This window comes from Anomalospiza imberbis, chromosome 1 (genome assembly GCF_031753505.1).
Source record: "Anomalospiza imberbis isolate Cuckoo-Finch-1a 21T00152 chromosome 1, ASM3175350v1, whole genome shotgun sequence".
Taxonomy (NCBI): domain Eukaryota; kingdom Metazoa; phylum Chordata; class Aves; order Passeriformes; family Viduidae; genus Anomalospiza; species Anomalospiza imberbis.
In genome coordinates, this window is record NC_089681.1 from 51,627,311 (window position 1) to 51,647,191 (window position 19,881).

Sequence of the window (19,881 nt, forward strand, 5' to 3'; positions counted from 1 at the left end):
CTTTTTAGTCTCTTTCTAGTTTGTTTCATTGGTCCTGCTAAAGTGAGGCAAAGGTAATTCTTTCTCCTCACTCTGATGAACTACTTAGATAAGATGAGGAAGATAACAGAAAAAAATGGGGGAAAGAAACCAGCTTACTAGTAAAGGGATGAAATAATGTTGGATTTTTTTTCCTATTTATTCTGGTCTTTGTTTGGGATATAGTTGAGTTAATTGAAGTGTCATTCAGTAATTTAGGGAAAGAGTAGGGAATGGAAATTTGACAAAGGCTGTGAATATGGAATCCCAGTGATGGACTGATCAAGTTGATACCAAAAAGTAAGCTGATAAACTGCTTGCATTGTTCTATCCAGTGTTGCTTACTGTCCACCCTGGTACAGTGGACAGCTTGAGATTAGTATAATGTAGGGTTTGGTTTGGAATTGCATGATATAAAACAATGTGTAATGTAAGATCCTAAATAAAAATGGAGAATTAATATTACTGATGGAGAGTATAAGGGTTTCAGTTAATATTCCTGTATTCAGGTTGTTAGCATAATAAACAGAGTTGACGTATTTTGAGAAGAACTGAATACATGATTATGTTAAATAGTCACTTAAATTGTCACATACCTGTTCTCTAATGGACAATTGTCAGAAGTGTTCAGCTGGCCTTTGACTTATCTGCTCTGTTCGGAGTGGATTAGGAAAGACAGAGAAAATATTGCCAAAATGTCATAATTTAGATTCAGCCAAGAAAATTATTTGAATAGGCAATAGGCTAAGAGCAAAGTATGAGTTTGAACAACACAAGTGATCAAAGTAAATCTGTACTACATACACAAACATAGAGCTCTGAAGTAAAGATTGACCAGGCCAAATCAATAGTGATAACTTTAATGAAATATCTTCAAAAGCTAGTGGAAATATCTGTAAAGCAAATAAGGATTTTTCTCAATGCATAAATATGTGCAGCTATGTATTTAAAAGTTATAGTTCTTAAATCATTAGAAGTATGAAAAAAGTTAGGGATTCATTAGCTAATGTAATTGATGTTAGGAAGTGCTAAGGCCTAGTGTGGAATAATGCTCATAAAAAACAGTGCCTCTTACAAGTGAACAGTAATGCTGAAGGATACCACTCCATTAAAAAATCTTCATTCTTCACAAAATAAAAACCATAATGACCTAAATGGCATAAGACTATTCCAATGGTTAGCATAAGATAAAAGAAAAAAACACTTGCAGGGTTTTATTTTCATTTCATAGTTTTTACACAGTTTAGCTGGTACTAATTGTGCACTCTTAGCTGTTGACAGAGAAATGTAGTTAAGTTACTGTTGTTATTATTAGACATAATCTTTCATATTTGTCCAGAAATTAATGCTTATTATGCATCCCTAACAGCCAGTGAATAGCTATATGAATCAACTATGTGTTCAGGTCTTCTGAGAACTCAAAAAAAAAAAAATTAGAAATAACATTGCTGGTAATAGGCTGAGTTTATATAATGTATGCATTGGGGTACATGTATTTTTATTTCAGTTGCGAATCTGGCAAGCATAAAAAATTGTATGAGTGTATACGGCAGCTAGACCATCCAATATTTTCATGAGATACTTTGTTAACATAGGAACATGATGAAATTTTAATTTATCTGAATTTATACTTCAAATGGCCAAACTCAGGAAGTAAACTATGGGTATCTCATCCAAAGGAGAAGCACATTTTGGAGTTTATAAGAATTAATTCTCTCCTTGGAAGACTCCAACAATAGTGCCCAAAACCATTTAGTACTATACAGAATATGCTTCAGTATGTAATTATCTTTGATAGGCAGAAAAAGAATGCTTGTTCTCCCAGGGCTTAGTACATCTGCTAGATTATATGGCTCTCTGTTGTCTCCTTTTGTGTCTTGTCATTGATTGTAGCAATACCAGACAATAGAGCTGGAAAGGGATATCAAGAAATTGTCCAGACTGCTGTTTGTTAGCCTTCTGAGACAGTTCCTGTTGAACAGATTAAAAATGTGTTCCTCATCATTGCACACTAGTATGGTTTTGTTGACAGAGAAAATTCTTCCTTGTTACTACATCCTCCAGTGAGGCATGCATTAAACGTTGAGACATGCAGATCCAGTTCATCCATTTGCCCCAGAGTAGAATAAGCTGTACTCAGTTCCTGACAGATGTTTGCCAGACCTTTTCTTTAAAGGCTTGCCTGATGGAAATTCCTGTCTCCTTGGGCAGTTTATTCTGATACTTAATTATGCTGACTGGCATAGACTTAGATACTTAGTAGAAGGATAAATAACCTTTGCTAGTCTCCTGTTGCAGTCTAAAGCCATTAAATGTTCTCTAGCTGTAGTGGCCATGGAAAGTATGTAATGCTTTTCACTTTGCAGCAGTAGTTTAGTTCTCTGAACATCAACATGTCTTCGGTGTTTTATCTGATTAGCATTTTTCACTTGAGATTAATTAACCTCTTTAGAAAGTCCACAGGATTTGCAGATTATTTTATAAAAAATGTGAACTTCGTTTTAGGTTGCTTATATGGTTCACATTAAAATAATGCAACAGACCTGTTGACGCTGAGTTTTGAACCTTGCCTTGGACCCTGAGAGAGAGATATCCATGCTGTTGCAGTGACCAGGAACAATTGGAACAGTGAATGCTCACTCTTGAAAATGGAATGCCTGGTCTAACCTGCAGGGTTTCCACTTCCTCTTCCTACTTCTACTTCCTCTACTTCCTTTACTTGAAGTTGAATCCAGGATGCCATTAAGAGTTTTCTATCTTCTAACACAGCATTTTTTGATGGTACAGTTAGTTACTTTTATCAGTTTGTAGGACCTTGGTTTTATCCTGGCTTTTCCTATTTTGTTTTGTATTAAGGCTGCTTTTCAAATCAGTCAGTGATTTTACATTCACCTTGCCAGGGCTCTTTGCTTCTTCCTCTCTTTCAGTTGTGATGATGTCTGCATATCTGATTGTATCTCTATTTCAGCAATGTCATCGAAAATAATAAATAGCATCAACTTTGTACAGACTTCTCAAACACCCTGTTCATTGAATCTTTTGGTTTGGAAAGTCCACCACTGAATACTGAACACTTATTTCCACAGTAGCTAAGGAACAAAATAGTCTCTTTTTTTTCAGTTTCTGTGTATTCTATGTATGGCCTTTTTTTTTATTTCAATGTGTTCTTATTTATCTGAAAGTATGCATTTTGAAATGTCTCTCCTCCTAATTAGATTATCACAAAATTAATTTTCAGTCATTATTCAAACACTAGTGCATCAGTCATAATATTTGACATAATACATATAAGCAATTTAAGAGTAAATGTAGAGCTATCAAATTACTTAAGCAGTTTGTGCCTCTTTGTGAGCACCTACTGATGTATTTTACTGAGGATTGCCCCCAAAAAAGGAATTATTTTTAAAGATCACCAACTGTAAAAATTTGTGGGTTTTTTTCTACTAAACAAGTTGAAACCAATGTGTTCTGCTTAGAAATTCTAAATATTTTTAGTTCTTCCCTTCTATTGCATAGTACCTAGCATAAGATAATATTCTAGCAAAAAAAATAAAATTCTGATGCTACTTCATCATATTGTGGGAAATTCACTTACAAAGATAAGAGAAATAATTGGTTTGTTTGAAACAAGGGATGAGAAAGCTCTTGATGAGGTTGGGCTCAAGTGGGAAACTTGTGTGTGTGGTGGAAGAGATGGGGAAAGGCTTAATGGAGTTTGGATCTGCTCTTGCCAACTTAGAGATGCATTTGGAAATGATGATTTGCATTAGATGGATTAACTTCTTTTATAACTAATACCACAGGCATTGTATGTTCCAAGGGCCTAGGGGAGTCTTAAGGGGTTTGGATTTTTAGATTTTTTTGTTCTAGCATGTAAAAAAAATAAAAGGAGGAGGGTGTTGTTTCCTTTGGGGTTTTGAAGGAGAGTTGGCTTTGGTTTTGGTGTGTGGGTTTTATTCTGCTTTTTTTTGTTTGTTTTGTTTTGTTTTGTTTTTTGGGTTTCTAAATTTGGAGTGAAGAAGATAGGTGTTCTCTGAGGGAAGCAACCTTTATACCTCAGGAATTCTGTTGATACAGACGAATACCTTCTTTGTCATTTCCCTTGTACAGATATTTGTCTTCTGAAGGTTGTAGGGGTTTTTTACAGGTTCTTTTTCTAATCACTCCTGCCAACATTTTGGCAACATTTTAAACTCAGCACGTCAGATGATATCTTCCTACCTGAGTTTGTTTTTTTGGAAAAAAAAAAAAAAAAAAAAGAAAAGCTGCCTTTGAGAACAATACCTCTACTTTAAGTTATTTTTTAGTTTTCCTCTAATCTGAATAAAACTTCAGAATTACCAAGGACCAGCCTTTTGGTTTTCAGTGATTGGCAAGGCGGTGTATGTTCTTCTACCTTTAGAAGTTAATCTATTAGTAACTTCATCTGATCATGTGTTGAGAATGATATAAAGCTGTAGAGTTGTGATAGCTGACAGAGAGGAGAATTGTTTCTGCAGCATGTATTGTACAGAAAACATGTCTGCATTGCAACTCGATTGGTAGCTAAGATGATGGGTTTGCAGTGGGTTCTCTCAAGCAGTCTTTACACTAACCTGGTATCCTTTGCATTCTTTCCTCCTATATTAGCAAAGTAATCAAGTATAAGTTAATAGTGAGCCTGTTTAGATTTTTCTCTGTTTATTTGAAATATGGGTTATAAGCCAAAATCTCTAGATTTATGCAACTCAGGAATCCAAATAGCTTATACCTTTTTTTTTCTAAATTTGGTATCAGTTTAAAACATTTCTTCATAGATTTTTCTCAAATGAAACATTACACTGTTATTGTTGAAATAGAAAGGGAATTCTGTATTGATGTATTATAGGGTGGGAGTGGAGGCAGGGGAGGGTAATTAGAGGGGTTTTTGGGGGTTTACAATTCACAGTCTGGATTGCAGTGTGGGCTTTTAATGTGCTTTTAGTGGGATTGTTATGGTCAGGGAAGGAAATTGGGGTGGTCATCAAGACTTGTCAAATTCTTGTTCAGTTTATGTTGTTCCTTTGCTAATTAATTAGGCCTCTAATGGTGAACAGCATTTCTACAGCGATGTATCTGAAACTAGAAATAACATAGAAGTTAGTTACTTAAAAAAGAAATGACAATTGATATTTTGTTTACTGACAAAATTTTGTAATACACGTACTTATACACAAGCACGTGCATTCTCACATATCAGTCTTTTCAGTCTGTATACATTATAAGACTATCCTGCTTTATGCAAAAAATACTTAGTATACTTTTTATTTATATTAGAGCAAGGACAAGATTGCATCCTACAGCAAAACTCCAAAAGTGGATAGGAGTGATGTGGGGAAGGAGATGAAAGAAAAGTCTTCCATGAAACGTAAACTTCCTTTTACTATTAGTCCATCCAGAAACGAAGATCGCAATTCAGACACAGGTAGAACCTTTTTATTTCCTTACCTAATTATTTGTTGGTAAAATCTGTCCTAACTTAATTAATTGTATGTTTTTACGTTGTTTTTTTTTCTCTTTAAAAAGAATAATAAGTGTGAAAGTTGCTTGCTTCCTTCTGATTGTTGCATCTCAGTCTGATAGGCTTTCATCCTGTTATTAGCAGTGGCCAGCATGCCACCATAGTTGATCTATATTCTCCAGTTGTTTACTAACCTCATTCTTTCCTTCTGTTTCAGTAACAAATCTTTCTTTGTATTGTCATCCCTAGAGGTCCATTTGTTTAAATGAGTAAACAGATGAAAAACCATGTGAATGCCTTGATTTGAGACACAGCTGTCAGCCTTTTGTAGCCTTGTTTGGGGAGGGAGTGTTGGATAGATTGGTAGATGGACCGTCCTTCATAGAAAGGGTTGCTAAAGTGACAGGACTAAGCTAGTCGTGGAGAGCACACTTTCCTTTCAGTTCAAGTTCCTGTGGTCTGTACCTTCTCTGTACAGGCTAAGTAGTTCTTCCCAGCTTAAGCTTATTTATACTAGAACTGATTACAAGGCTTCAAACTGCCATTCTTAACACAGTTTTTTTTCAAATCAAGATGAAGGGAGCTGGATGCATTCCAAGAGGTGCAATTATCTCTGGGTTTAGGTAATTAATTATCTGTGTCATTGTGCAGTAATAGGTATGTTGATAACCAGACAGTATCCATGGCCAGCAGAATGCATTGAAATTCCCCACATTTCTCAAAGGCTCAGTGCTACAGTTTTTTATACATTGCTTATTGTACATTTGCATATTTTCATGACCAGTTAGTTCCCTTAATATGCCTAGATTTAAATGCAAGGTAGAAGTGTATGCCTCAGTATGAGTTTAATTTTTGTTCAGGATTGATTTCATGCAGATTTGACTCCTTGATAATACTTACATATTTTTATTACTGTAAAGAGACTGTAGTATGAAATCCATATTTGAAATAGTCGCATTGCAAAACAATGCTCTTGACTCTAGTTCTGTTCCCAGTGGTTTTACAGCATTCTTGCACTATTCACAATACCATTTGATTCTGAAAAGACCATGTCTAAATTAGAAGTATGCTCCCAGCACCTGCTTTATTAAATTTTTTGCTTGATATTAGACCAAAACTACTTTTTCATCATGGAAGTAAATGTATTTAGATGTCATATTAAATATTTATTGAAAGTTTTCTCTGAAAATCTTTTGTCATGTCTCCCCCCCCATCAACTTTAAATAAGTCATTGTCCCAAGCATCTTGGAAAGTCGTAGAACTTTTTGTGTGTTTTTTGCTGTAGTGTCTATTGTTACAGTTGCCACAAACAAAATTGATTACTTCAGACACTTAGACATGCACAAGAACACAATGCTCACACTACAAAATTTTTTTGTCAGAAGTTGTAGCAGGGAGGTGAAATAGACAGTTCAAGCGGAGGCAAGATATATTTAACATAAAAGTAGAAGGCACATGGCTCTTAACTGTGCTAGCTAGCATCAGAGCTTGGTGAACATTTAATTTTTGCTGAGGTAAGGCATTAGAGCAACTGCCCTTTTGCAGGTAGGAAACTTGGTACATAAACCTTCCAGAAACTTCAGAGCAGGAGCATTGCTAGGATAAAAAAAATGTTCCTGTAATGCAGATTCTGTGCCTAACCAATTAGATTAGACTGCTGGGAATTAGGCACACTGGTGCCAAGTTTGTCACTGACATGGATTAGGACTGACATCAGTGATGATGAAATGCAATGCTGCTTCTGGCACAAATGTGGCATTATACATGGAAAAGCTTTGCTCTCATTGAGCAAAACTGTTACCTCTGACAGAAGTGTCTCCCTGATAGCTGTGGACAGAGAATGGCAAATGTTGAGAAGGAAGAAAGTAAGTTTTTGGAAATGAGAGTGTAACCAGACACAGAGGGGGAAAAAGAAAAGGTAATGAAAAGCTTCCTATCAGCTTCAAGGTCTTTAAAAATATGTCTGAGTTAAAAAAACCCTAAATATAAAAGTGGCTAGAGCTACTTGAAATTTTTTAATTTAATTGTTTAATAAATGGTTTATCCCCAAGATACAATATAGGGTTACTAGCTGATTGTAGAAACTCCATGATAATTGGATTTCATCCTGTTTAGGCATGTAAATGAGTCAAAGAATAGGGATACCTAATTTTTAGAGCTTTATATCATTAAAACTTTCTTGGTTCTAGCTCCAGGGTCTTCCATAAACTAATTTTTTTTCCTTTTTCTACTGATTTTTGTAAAAATTGCTCCTTTGCTCTTTTTTCTGGTGGGCTTTTTTTTTTTTTTGTTTGGTTTTTGGGGTTTTGTTTGTTTGTTTTTTTGTTTCAGGTATTGTCTAAATTTTGCAAGTGGGAATGAGCATGGACAGCCAAAATAAATGTTGACATAATACAGAAATGTTTTGGGTTTTTTTTTTCTATTTGATTTCTGCAGTGCTATAAAAAAAGTACATTTTATACCTAGTCAGTTTTGGCAAGACTGCAACCAAACAGCGTTTGTAGAGTACTGTAAGAGTCTAGAAAAATTATAGCCTACCTCTAGCTAAATTTAATTTTTTTTTTCTTAAGAAAATGCTGCATTAAGTTTATATTCAGTATTTTAAGATTGAGCCTTTTAGTTACTTTCTTAATAAGTTAATACCCATGAAGATTGCAGCCAATTGAGTAAAGGCAGTCCTGCAGTGCCAGTTGAGAAGGCTGCGGGAGCTGCCAAGTCTGCGCAGATCTGAAAGATAATGGGAGTCCCAGGAGAGCTGTGGCCCTCTGAAGAGGCCCCTGGGAACAGGACACACCTGGAAGGACACTCTGTCCCTGTCTTTGTCAGCAGCATCCTGTTGTGTTTCTTCTGTTGTGCAGGGCTGTGACACTCCCCTGGCTGTGGTGGCTTCCCAAAACTGAAGGCTCTGCTATGATATCCCCATTCTTGGTCAGAGCAACCACAAAAAAATGTATACGTCCTGCAGGTGAATTTATTTATACTGCAGTATAGCTTTAACCTATTTATAAGTAAATATTATGGAGGAGTCTACACGTAAGCTTTGATTGAAACTGCTGGATTGGATGATCAAAGCAGAATTCTTTTTAATATATTTTAAAATAAACTCTCTTAAGTCTCCCAATCCAAAACCATAATTTGATTGAAAAGCCATCAGTTATTTAGACTACTTAAACGGAGTTACTTATATTTTCTTAATTTATTTATGTAATCTGGTTAGTTTTAAGTAACCTCTGGTGTGGTTATTGGAATAAGAGCAATAGACAAGTGTTGATTTTGCAGATGTCAGATTTGTTTGCTTTCTCCACCTTACTAGTCTGAAGAGAGAAAATTGAATTTTTCACAATAATTAAACATAACTGCAGATCCTAAAAATCTTTCAGTTGTAAAGAGAGTCTTGTTACAGAGTTGATTATTCAGGAACAACAATGAGTTACAGTTACATTGAATGCAGCAATTTGTTGATCTTTCTTGGAAATTATGTTCTCCAGATTTACTGTTTATAGCAGGATCTTGGTTTTGTTTTCTGACCCCTTCAATTTCAGTCTTTAAAGTAGTCCAAACCTGGCATAGCCATACTTCTTTTAGCACTTAGTTGACATCCAGAAGAGCAAAACAACTGACCTCTTGATGTTGCCCGGGTACATCACAGTAACGCAATTCCTGTGCTCATCCCTTCTGTAGTTACAGAGGTTAGCGGGGGTGTTGTTCACACACTGCTTCTGAATATGGGCTTATTGTTTAGCTATAACAAGTTTAACTGTTGTCTGGGCTACAGGCAGGAAAGTGGAGGTGGTTTTGTGTGTTGGTTTCATTAAATAAATATGTCATAAACTTGATTAATTAGGTATCACAATAGTACCTTGAAATCTAGACATTGTTAAATGCACTATGGGGTCTCTGCATCACATTCTAAGCTTTCTCTTCCCCTGAGGGTAGGAAACACAGCCAGTCATGATGTGTTTCTCTTGGAAATAACTTCAGTGAGGTTGCAATGATCATGCAGAGCTCCATAAACTCTTATTTCTGAACCTCATCATCTGCATCTAGGTCTTGACCTAGCAATGAATATATTTTTCTTTGGTTGTATATCATTCAATCTTTTGACTTCATAAAATTTATTTCGAGCATTTCATATTTTAATTTGTCATGGTCCTATTTTTTGATCCTGTTATTTTTTTATGATTTAGACTATATTGGGACTCTTTTGCATAAAAACAGAGTATGATGAGCCCTGAAGTTTGAATTTGAGGGGTTTTTTTTTTTGCTTAATTTCCTTTATCCACTGAGGTGATTAATTTTACCAAATGTAATACGTTGTTAGTTTGGCATTATTTGTTTTGAGAAATCTATGTTTTACATTACTTAATAATTTAACTTTTCCAAAACATTAAAAATTACTTGAGTGGGTATTTGTAATTTATCCAGCTGGGGGAAAAAAAGCAAGCAAACAAAAAACCAGATACATTATTGGTTGCCTTGGGACAAAATCTGTCATGCATAAATTATCCTAAAACAATCACCAGTGTCTCTGATGTTCCTTGGGCCAGAGTGTTTTAAGTATTGTGGGTGGATTTCATTGAGCCCTTTTACAAATAAGTGCTTGGATGCTCCTGAATTCCTGTTTGACATAACTTGAGTATTTCAAATTTTTTTTTTACGTGTTCAGTGAAAAGCTTGTGTTGCCAAGGGAAAATATTCAAGAGATATAGTCCAGAGGGATTTGGCTGTGTATTATGAAGTTTATTTAATAAAGGTGGTTGAACATGGAGCCACTTGAAGAGTTCTGGTTTTTATTTTTTTAATAAAAAGTGAAAAAATCTCTTATGTTCTATTTCTAACCCTTATGTTCATTTCTAAGTGCTGAAGAACGTCAGAAAGTTACGAGAATGTGAATGTAAAAGAAGATATTTGTATTCTATAGAACCTAAAAACAAAGTATAAAAAATATAAAAAAAACCCCCAAACTAACTGATTGAATTTCATCGTCAATTTTATACATTAAATTCTACCTGAACTTAGTATCTTAAACTGATTCTGTTCCTTTATTAGGGAAGTTGTTACTGTTCGAATTATAGAAACATCAAGTTCACAGTGGTGAAATTTTCTGTTACTGTAAGATAAAGAACAGCTAAAAAGTTGAAGCTCCTGAATGTTAACTTGGTCTCCTCCTGGTAAAGTGTAGTGTACTATGTGATAGTATTCTTGGAACATTGATGTATTTTTTGATGTAAAAAACTTTCTATTTTATATGCCCTACTCCTTACTGTCTCTTTTTTGTTTTTTGTTTTTTGGTTCGGTTTGGGTTTTGGGGTTTCTGTTTGTTTGGTTTTGGTTTTTTGGGGTGTTTTTTGGTTTTTTTTTTTTTTTTTTGTTGTTGGGTTTTTTTTGTGGTTTTTTTTTTTTTTTCCTTTTTTTTTTTTTTTGCTTTCTTCCACCCCTCTTGTCAGAACCAGGTCATATCCATGAGATCTTTGGGGGGATTACCAAGTGCACCTGCTGTAATCTTGAGACATGTTGATTTTTGTTTATTGAACTGTTTAGATTTATTGACAACATATATGAAGTCTAATATCTATTTTAATAAAATTGTGTCTCCTTTTGAGCAGTAAGCGGGTAATTACAGTATAACTTGGTGAGAACACTTATGTTCTTATTTGGTGCTTTTAATTTGTAAGATCTAGAAATGCTTTGCTAGCACTGTGTTGATAAAGCATAATAGAAGAATATTTTACCACTGAAATGGAGCACTGAACGTGAGGCAGGAATAAATTGTGCTAATTAAAAAAACTAAGCAAAACCCAAAAAACTCAAACAATCCTGATATATAAAAGAGTAAAACCGAGATAATCAAAAACTTTATTTCATTTATTTTGATACATTATTTTCTCAAGCTGAAAATAGCTATAAAATAGTAAGGAATAATTCTGAAAATAAATGTGTTTTTCAAGGAAAGAATCATGAGCAGTCAATAGCATATGCTAAGAAATATCTGATTATGCTGGTCAATCTGAAATGTGTTATTTCGATGGAAGTACTAAATCAGTCAGTAAAGAGTATGCTGTACTTTCTCTTTGCAGAAAGAACAGCATGCTTGCAGTGAGAAGTTTAAAGTACACTTTTATTGTAAAGACTTTTTTATTTTCCTATGCAGATGTTTTTACCTATAGGGCACAACACAAATAGTGTTGATTTGGATATTGAATTAATTTTTTAGATGTTCAAGACGGTGAGTTGCCTGCAGTTTAGGAAAAAAAATTTGATTATTAAAAATAATTTCCTTTTTAAACATGGCTAAATTTATAGAGGTTTTTAAAATATGTACATTGATCTGTAGCTTTCCATTCTTAAATACTCTGCTGGCAATTGTTTAGCCCATAAAATCATGTCTTTCTTATGGGTCAGTATGGAATTCAAGATAAGAACTGTTGATGTGCCTTCCTGTGCCTGAAAAGCACTGCATTACTAGAGCTTGTGTCTGTAATCAGGCCTAGAAAGTGAGATTTAGAAAAGGCTAGGAAGGCAGAAAATTAGTTGAGAGGAAAAGAATGAAACAAGAAAGAAGGCAGGACTGTAGAAAGTGAAAAGATAACTAGGAACCTCAAAGGGACTTAAGATTCTAATTTTTACCTCTGCAGAAGTTCAGTGAAGTTTTCCTCAGTGGAGTCCTCTGTTTTAAGGTTTTCTGCTTTTGCAGATGACAGGGTTTCTTGGTTTTGGTGGGAGTTTAGTTTTGTTTTATTTTTGATGTGTTTACTCAGATGTGTAATTTTAGCTCCTGGTTTAAAACTTGGAGATGAAATATTAAACAGCTTCTGTAAATATTGATAAAAGGAAAGAAGTTACGTATATAAATTAGCTGTATGTTTTTGAAGGATATGAATTCTGGAGAAAAAATTGCTTTAAGACAAAATACCAGGATGAGTTTGAGAGAAACAATCTTTTAACCAATTACTTAGCATATACTAATATTAACTAGTCTTTTCCTAATTTTTAACATGGTGTCTTGAAAGAAGTAGAAGAGAGCGTAGTCTGAGATCTGTATTCAATGTTCAAAGCTGACCAGCTGATTTTACAGAAATTTTAAATTCCTGACTTTAATGTCTGAGAATTAAAGTTGTGACATACATAGCATTGCTTCTATGAAACAGGTTTTTCATCTGTTAGAATTTTTTGGTAATCCTGCTTACAGCTTTAAGTGCTTTATCTCAGTAGCTTATTATCCTAATATGATTAGACCAGGTAACCAACACTAATGCAAATGCAGTAAGTTAGAGGTGTAATTTCTGTTTTTCATCACCTGTCACCAATCACAAGTTTACAGGCCTTAAGAGGATGGTTTTATTTTTAGAAAAATATACTGATGGAACTGCAGTTTGAGTCTTGAATTGTTCCCATTTCTAGAGAAGGAAGGTCCGGAGAAAAAGAAAATGAAGAAGGATGCTGGGAATAAGAAATCGGCACCCGTTAGCATTCTTTTTGGTTACCCTCTGTCAGAGCGCAAACAGATGGCACTTCTCATGCAGATGACAGCAAGAGACAACAGTCCAGGTGATCTTACAGAGTTAACAGTTTTCTCTCTCCTGCCTGTTTAATTCTGTCCTAGTCAGAATATTCAGAACACTGATGTTTTTCACCAATCTTTTTTCTTTTTTTCACGTATTTTGAATCATTCATACTTGTGTTAAAATTTATTTCACATGGATAATTAATCTGATGAAAAATTCTTGATTTTCTATATTTATGTGAAAAGCTTTGCACTGTGATAGCAGTAAAAACTGAAAATTTAATTTCTTCCTTTGTTTATTTTTGCCTCTCAGACATTGTTCCGTATGGATTATTTAAAGCCTGAAATACTTTCTTTTTTGATTTTTATTGAAGCTTAACTATTATCTCATTTTCTCACTTTGGAGCAGGATTTTAATTTAGGAGGAAATGGGACCATTTCCTTCTGATTTAATGGGAGAGGGGAGATATCTTGTTCTTAATTCACCATTTCAAACTGTCCTTGGTCCAGCTGCATTTTAAAAAAAATCTTTACGTATGTATATGTTCTACAGGCATAAAGTTTTTACAAAATTGCTATTTGAAAGCAAATGGCTGGGTTTCCTTAAGGAACTATCCAGTCCACCCAGCTGTGTTGGTACAGCTGAGGATTTGTATGTAGTACAATACACACACTGTAATTCTTTAAGCTGGCATCCCACTACATAAAAATATAGTGGAGTTTTGCTGGTGGAAGGGGAAGCAGGGTAGATACTGATCTGCGTGATCTCACCTTGTCTTGATTCAGGAGAATTTATGGCAGAGTATGTGAACCTTGTAGTTAGGATAGACTTCATCTGTCCTAGAAACTTGCTTAAAATAGTAAGATTTTGCAAAATGCCCTTGTTCACATTGGAAATCAGCATTGTGTTGACACCTGTGAAGGGTGAAATGTCTTTTATTTAAATACAATTATTCACTGGTCATTATCATTTTTGAAGGCAAGTGTTTACAATTTTTTATTTCACCTCACTTTAATTAACTTAACAATGACCATTTAAAAACTTGTTTTTTAGATTCCACCTTAAATCATTCCTTACAAACAACACCAGCACAAAAGAAAACTCCAACCTCTTCTTCAAGACAAAAAGACAAAGTTAACAAGAGAAACGAAAGAGGGGAGACTCCTCTACATATGGCAGCAATTCGAGGGGATGTTAAACAGGTCAAGGAGCTAATCAGATTAGGTGCAAATGTAAATGTAAAAGATTTTGCAGGTAAGTTAATATGAGTACTTTTAACTGTATCAATTAAAAGTAATACTGAAGCTGTTAACAGAAGTTTCCTTTCGGTTCATGTTTTATGCAAATGAAAAAGTATAACTTCATAGAAATTCCCAAAATTGTGTTTTTCATTTCCAGTGGCAGTGGCAGTACTGGGACACTGTAGTACAAAGTGTATTATTAGAACAGTGTTTTAATACTGAGAGGTTTCCATTGTGTCCAGGGCCATGGAGCAGTAGGTGTTGACAGAAACCTGTGCACACAGATTTCTGTGTTCTTGCTGAACTTGTCAGGATTGTGCTGGGCAGAGTTAAATGGTGAGACTGGGCTATGTGAGGAGATGCAAGGTCAGTAATGGTGGAGGTGGTGGCGCTTCGATGTGCACTGTCTTCACTGGGACAGCTGATAGACACCAAGGCAGATGAGAGTGGCATGGTTGCAATTGTCATCTAGTCCTGCTGGATTAATGACAGCTTTAATTTGTCAGTATTTGCTGTGATTTACATAACGGTTGATGAGCTTTGTTATGTTGTAACATATACAATATTTTTAGGCTTATGGGTCTGGCTTATATTTTCAGTGGGAATGGTTGAGAGGAGTTGAGGTAGCAGGCCCGTGTGGGAGAAGCTGAGAACCATATAGCACAATTAGTCAGCTCATACTTGGCTTCAAGAGAAGATATTAATGAGATGAACTGAAATCTTTGCTTTAGGTAAGAAACAGATTGGTAATTTCTTGGTTTGAAAATGGTAGCTGAATTTGTATTTGAACAAGAAGCTGCCCAGGACTGGCATGTAGAGGAAGAGAAGAAGACAAGCAGAAGTAGAACACTGAGATGTTCAAAGAAGTTGAGAGGGGAGATGAGAAGAACTTGTTGACAAGAGCAATTTTAGAAAAGGAGGGGGATGTTCAGGAGAAGACAGGCCCATAGAAATCACTGGGAGAATAATAGAAACGCTTGAAGAGGTGTAGTGGGTTGACCTTGGCAGGCTGCCAGACACCCACCCAGCTGCTCTCTCACTTCCCTTCCTCAACAAGGTGTGGGGAGAAAATAAGATAGAAAAAAAAACCCTTGTGGGTCGTGTTAAAGACCATTTAATAAGAATAGCAAAAGCTGCCTGTACAAGCAAAGGAAGAAGAGGAATTCATTCACTACTTCCCATCATCAGGCAAATGTTCAGTCCCTTCCCAGGAAGCAGGGCCTCAGCAGGTGTAACAGATGCTTGGAAAGACAAATGCCATTATGTACAAACTACCCTCCTTCCCTCTCCTTTCAATGAACTTTTATTGCATGACATCCTGTGGTATGGATTATGTATTTGGGTAGCTGTCTTGGCTATGTCCCCTCCCAAACGCTCGTGCAGGAGGAGGGAGAGAGAAAACCATGGCACTTCACAAGCCCTGTTCAGCAGTAGCCAAAACCACCGGTATGCTGTGAGTACTGACATAGCCCCCAAATGCAATGCACATTACTGTATGTGTTGCTCTGGAGGAATTTAACTTCACAGCTCATCCTAGTCTAACGTAGGGCAGATACTGAATTTTAAAGGCAGATGAAAGGAAAAGGACAATGGCTGAGAACTGGTTCTGACAATCAGTTGGATACAAGTTGTTGGAGACTTCCTTCAGAATTCTGGAGGAGTTGTTTGGCATCAAGTGAGATATTTTTTTATTGGTGATCCGAAGTGAGAAGCAGAGATGGCTGAACTTCAAAATACTGTGCAGAGGGAGAAGTCAAGAAGAGGGGGAGGATTGAAGCAGTGAGTCATGAGTGGAGAAAAGTAGGAATTTAGTATGCAGTGTAGTTTAGAGAATTAGAGGTTTTTTAGCTAAGGATTTGGCAGAACTAAAGGAGCAGAAAATGAATTAGTAATGGAGGAAGTAACCCTGCTCATGGGATATCTGCCAGAATGATACTGCTGTGTGAGAACAAGAGTAAGGGAAACATACTGACAGCAAGCCAGCACTAGAGTTGGCAGGCTGGACATTGTGGAAGGATGGAAAAGCAAAGCAATACAACATGGAGAAAAATAAATGATGAAGATAATTAATACAGAGAATAAAAGACAGGGATCAGAGGGCTGAGAGCAGAAGAGTGTTATCATGTTGGGTGAGTGTGAAAAGGGCAAATAGCAAGAAAATGGAAAGATGGAGGTGGTAGCCAGACAGAGCTGGAAGTGAGTAACCCAAGTGATGATTGAAGAGGAAATTTAGTATATGAAGAACAGAAAGAAGTGTTTTGCTTTAGAATAACTTAGAACATTTTTTATTTTTTTCCCCTTTTTGTTTTTTTGCTTTTTCCTTTTTTTTAGCTGCTTTTAAATTTTTAATAAGTGGCAGCTTGAAGTTGAGTGAAAGCAGAAGGTGAGAAATCCCATTACTGAGGGATTAGATAAGTTAGGGGTTTCTTGTACCTCCACTTCATGGATGTTCAAGACTGCTACTGATTAGATACAGAGCTCATGTGATTAAACTCTTTTATTGGTTATGTTGAAAACAAAAGTTGAATGCCTCCCCAAAACTGGGCTTTGAGAAGGCATCTACAGCAGTTCAGGTCAGCTATGAAGTGGAAGTCATCAAGCTTGGAAGAGGAAATTGAGGTAAAGAGTATAGCATGTGTGAGTTGTCATCTTCAGTTGACGGTCTGCTACAGAAAATGAGCACTGAACTTGTGGAAATCAAAATTGTAAACAATGACTGGTGTTCTGGGGAATACCAGAGTAAGTTCTCTGCCATTATTTATTAATAGCTTATTATCTAGCTGCTAATGTTGTTAATGATTCCTAGTACATGTTCAATAACTCTAAAGGAGCACTGGTTATGACAATTTGCTACACTTACTGTTTCCAATAGTGTGGTTTTCAAACTGTTTCCATGTATTATAATATTATTTTTATATACACCTGCCAGAGTTCAAATGTTTACTAGTCAAAGAATCTCTAACATGTTTAGCCTGGGGATTTTGTGCCAGATTTTGTCTTCCACTATTTGATTTGTGATTCCAGCATTCAGTTTAATCTCAGAAAAACTTGAAATTTGACATGAGGTTTGAAGTTGATAAAGCATGTGTTGTTCATCAGATGGATGGCGTTGCTGTTCTGCCAAGGACTGTGTGTGAGTGTATTTTAAAATGTTCAGAGGGAATAGAGATCTATTGCACAGGAATGAAAAACCAAATCTTTGATCTTCGTCTTAAACCTAACATTCTTCACTCTAGGTTGGACACCACTGCATGAAGCTTGTAATGTTGGTTACTACGATGTTGCTAAAGTTCTGATAGCAGCGGGAGCAGATGTGAACACACAGGGCTTGGATGATGATACCCCTCTTCATGATTCTGCTAGCAGTGGTCATAGAAATGTGAGTGTTCTGTGAGAGTGGGGGTGGGATAAAAACGTGGCTTGAAATGCTGAAGCTTCAGAACAGATCCTAACTATCCTAATTGTAGTTGTATGGTCTTGTAGTTCTGCTTCTGCTGTTTTGGGAACATCTTAAACTTGTTCTGATTGTCTTCGTTTCATCTGACTTCTATTGCAAGATATTTCCTACCAGTATCTGTTTTCTTAAATATTTAAAAGTTTCATCTTTACTTTCTTAGTAAATAAACACCTAAGGGACTTTTTGTGAGAAACTTTTATGGTATCGAATTCTCAAAAGAAAGATGTCTTCTAAAAGTGTACTGTGGATTCATGTGTATTATACATACATGTTTATAAATATTTAAAGGTATATATCCTATATTTCTTTTAAAATATTTTAATGGCATTGAAATAGAGAATTGATGTATATCTATTCTTACTATTTTTTTAATTTACCAATCAGCACTTAGTGGAGAAGATAAATTGAGCTCTGTAGGTGCTTTACATTAACTTTCAAATTTGTTCTTGATTTCTGCAAATAAGATGTAGAAATGACTCTGATTTCCCTTTATATCTCCTTTATTTCATTACTGTGTATGTGATCTGTTGTGTGAAGCAAAAGATAGAATACAGCCTTAAATTAAGTACACCTTGCAAACAAGATGTTCAGTTTGAAAGGTTTTTCTGGAAAAGCTAGAGAAATTAATTATGATAATCTGTTGGGAATTTTTTTATTAGCTGTTTAGTAACTGCTTTTTATAGGTATGTAAATTAAGAACTTGGGTCTTTAGGTCAAGCTTTCATAGAGTTGTAGTAGAGTCTTGGAGAATGGGACCTCTTGCTTATCTGGTATCAGTACAGGTACCTATGGCCATCTCACTGACATTATGTACCAGAATAATTCTGAAGCTTCCTGTTAAGATGTCACTGTCTGCTGAATTTCCACATTCTTTATACATAGGGGGGGAAAAAGTAATTAATACTGGACACTGTGCTGAAAATGCAGTGGCCTTGGTATCACTGTAACATTAACAAATTTTTGCTCTTGATGGTGGAGAAGTTGATTATTTTGATTTATTGCACGCAGTTGCAGGTGGAGGTGCTTTGTTCCTCCAGTAAGATCTCTCAGGGCTTTTTGGGACTGTTGGGGAAACCATTAGTACTGTGACTTGTAAAAGTTTATCTGTTCCTTATTTAAGTGAAATAAAATTTGGAGCAAGAGAGTGAAGCAAGTGCAGAGGAGTAAAGAGCCTGATAGGTGGGGAACCAAATAAATTGTGTAAAGAAATGCTAGAACAGCAAGAACAAAGGCCCGTTTCTTTCTTTTATAATGATGCTGTGTAACAGAGGGCAGCTGTCTCTAGTCTTCCCCTTCACCTCCTTTACAGAGCAGACTGTATGCACTACCTGGACTTTGCATTTTAGTTGCTGAAGCCTTGCTTCCCAGTCTCAATATCATAGATAGGACTTAGGATCGCATATCATGTTACTCACATTTCATGTGCAACAGGGGATTTTTATGCCGGTCAAGTAAAATGTTGTGGATAACCTCAAAGTTAATTTATTTAATGCTGCAGATTGTGAAGCTGTTGCTTCGACATGGTGGAAATCCATTTCAAGCTAATAAGCACGGGGAAAGACCTGTTGATGTTGCTGAAACTGAAGAATTGGAAATGCTGTTGAAAAGAGAGGTGCCCATCTCTGATGATGAGGACAGTTGCTCAGGTAAAAGTAGCTATTTAATTGCATACTTATGCATCATTTTACCTAAGGTTAAGTGGCCATAATCTTTTGTATAGTGCTAGCTATTAAGACTTGCTGCAGGTAACAATTGATATTGCTAAGGTTGTCTTTCACTTACATTTTTAGAGGTAGTTTGTTAAATTTTTCAACTGAATTATCTGAAGTGCATATTCTGAATTTTTTTTTTTTACTTTTCTCTCTGTCTTTAATAAGCCATTCCCACTTTGCAGATCAGCTCTATATCAGAATGATGATTTTACCAGAGAAAGATATAGAGGAAAATACCATATTTTTTATGATAGTGTGTTTCTGAGATGGTTTGTTTCATGGTGAAAAATATCCCCATAGTCACTTACTTCCCACCTTTAGTGGATGAATCAGGAGTCAGTGTTTCACATGGGTGCAACCTAGATACTCAGTGTAGAAAAGTTCCTGCCAGTGGGGGGCCACTGGTTTTGGTGGGTGAGCCGTTTAGTAAGTTGCTGAAGTGGAGGCAGTAATTCTTGGTGTAATTCTT

The 19,881-nt window shown here is 35.8% G+C and overlaps 1 protein-coding gene across 2 annotated transcripts in view; it reads left to right on the top strand.

Moving 5' to 3' along the window:
- ANKRD12 (ankyrin repeat domain 12) overlaps positions 1–19,881 on the top strand; it is a 58,026-nt gene that overhangs the window by 18,980 nt on the left and 19,165 nt on the right. The window contains exons 3-7 of one of the 2 annotated variants that reach the window (XM_068192116.1): positions 5,314–5,461; positions 12,899–13,045; positions 14,056–14,256; positions 17,480–17,622; positions 19,199–19,346. In XM_068192116.1, coding sequence (XP_068048217.1) covers positions 5,314–5,461; positions 12,899–13,045; positions 14,056–14,256; positions 17,480–17,622; positions 19,199–19,346 — 787 coding nt within the window. The remainder of the gene's footprint in view (positions 1–5,313; positions 5,462–12,898; positions 13,046–14,055; positions 14,257–17,479; positions 17,623–19,198; positions 19,347–19,881) is intronic. The other variant, XM_068192124.1, reaches the window with a different exon arrangement.